The sequence below is a fragment of the Papilio machaon genome, chromosome 22 (assembly GCF_912999745.1).
Source record: "Papilio machaon chromosome 22, ilPapMach1.1, whole genome shotgun sequence".
NCBI lineage: Eukaryota > Metazoa > Arthropoda > Insecta > Lepidoptera > Papilionidae > Papilio > Papilio machaon.
In genome coordinates, this window is record NC_060007.1 from 705,212 (window position 1) to 706,898 (window position 1,687).

At 32.6% G+C, this 1,687-nt stretch overlaps 1 protein-coding gene across 1 annotated transcript; it reads left to right on the forward strand.

Moving 5' to 3' along the window:
• On the forward strand, positions 1-836 carry LOC106713672 (the record flags this gene model as incomplete). Its single annotated transcript, XM_014506515.2, has 2 exons — positions 1-199; positions 457-836. Coding segments are annotated over 2 exons (579 nt in total), but the record flags the coding sequence as incomplete, so codon positions are not given.
• Between the last annotated feature and the right edge of the window lie 851 nt (positions 837-1,687).

Consider the following 1,687-nt stretch of genomic DNA (forward strand, 5'->3'; position numbering starts at 1 on the left):
GTTTATGGAGATGTATATAAAGATAAGAAGTTTTTTACCAAAACTTACCCATGGCTTATAGATAACATTGGAGGAGAGGTTGTGGTCGATTATTACCTTTTAGGCAGTGGCAGGTACACAGTACCACAAATGTGTGCACTCAATGAATTGAGGCTTAATACATTTCTTCAGGCGCAGTTCCTGAAATGTGAAGCTGAAGGTAATTTTATAGATTTAATTAATAGCTTAAGTTGTGTTATTTACGTTAAAGTAAAACAACGTAATGCAACTGCAATGTGCGAAATGTATAATGATGTTGATGTGAAGTCAACCAATCCGCATTGAGTCCCAAACATATATTAGGTCTAAATTATACAAAGTGTACAAATTGTAAGAAGTGAACAAGGTGTACAAAATGTAAAAAGTGTACAATGTAAACATTATACAAATTGTACAAGCTTTACTTTTTTCTCACAGGTAATTCTAACGATGTTTGTATATGCAATACCGGATTGGACACCGAAAGGTTAAAACATTGCATCATAACTAAAGGGTCTCTGGCAAGTTTCGCTGCTTCGAAATACCACCAAATGGGTATAGATGCGAGTCCTGTTATAGAAATCGGACCTAGGAATACGATATTTGAAGTTGAAGACAATTGGTATTTAAAGAAGATCTGTACAATATTCGGCGATAATCAACCAAGGGGCTGTATCAAGCCATTTGCTTGTAATAATACAAATACTGAATATGATATGACGTGGCCTAATCATATTGATTGTACAAAATGTCAGCCTAATTATTCACCATCTACAACGACAACGACACCTACAACTGCTGATACAATATTTTCGTAGAATAAATACTTTTAATTATTAATAATTGGAGATTGGATTGAAGATTGGATTTTTTTTTACATTTTGTACAATTTGTATACATTGTACAAGTTGTATATTTTGTATTATTCATGTATTATTTTTACATTCACGAGTCAGTTTTTAAAACGAACTTATACAATTATTGCAAAGGCTCTTAGAGTTTACTTTATCTTTATCGATTAATCAAATAGTTAATTATACTTTCAATTTTTATCAATTCTTAAGAATATATCATTCATTTGTCATTACTTTAAAGATCTTTGAAGGAATTTAGTACAACCACTAAATTTACTATAGTAGAAATCAAAATTTCACACAGATCATAATAGAATTGACAATAACGAATAATATGGCCTCGCTTGACGGACAATAAATACGTTTTCAAAACAAAGCCGAAGCCTTTTCTTGGTGTAAAGCGAAAAGTAAAGGCCTCAGGAAAACATCAAACGAATGTTTTGACCCAATTCGATAATAACAATCCGAAAAGAAACGACTCTATTGTGTTACAGAAATCGCGTTCTTAGCTATTGTCGATGAACAATAATACAGTTTTTCAAATTATAGACCGACGAACTTATTTGACCCGGCAAAAACTTTTTACTATAGATCATTAGCTCATTTCTGTCAATGCCAAAATAGTACCACAAGGTCCTTGTTGTACTGTAGCTTGTTATCTAATATATTCTTTTATCTGTCAGAACTACCGTCTCTTACCGGGCTAGACAAATTTGTTGCACTGTACCTATTCCTTTCTGATTAGTATACCCTAACAACAAGATCTGCCAACAGTAAACTTTTCATTTACTACTTCGAAAATCAGGTGCGCGAAA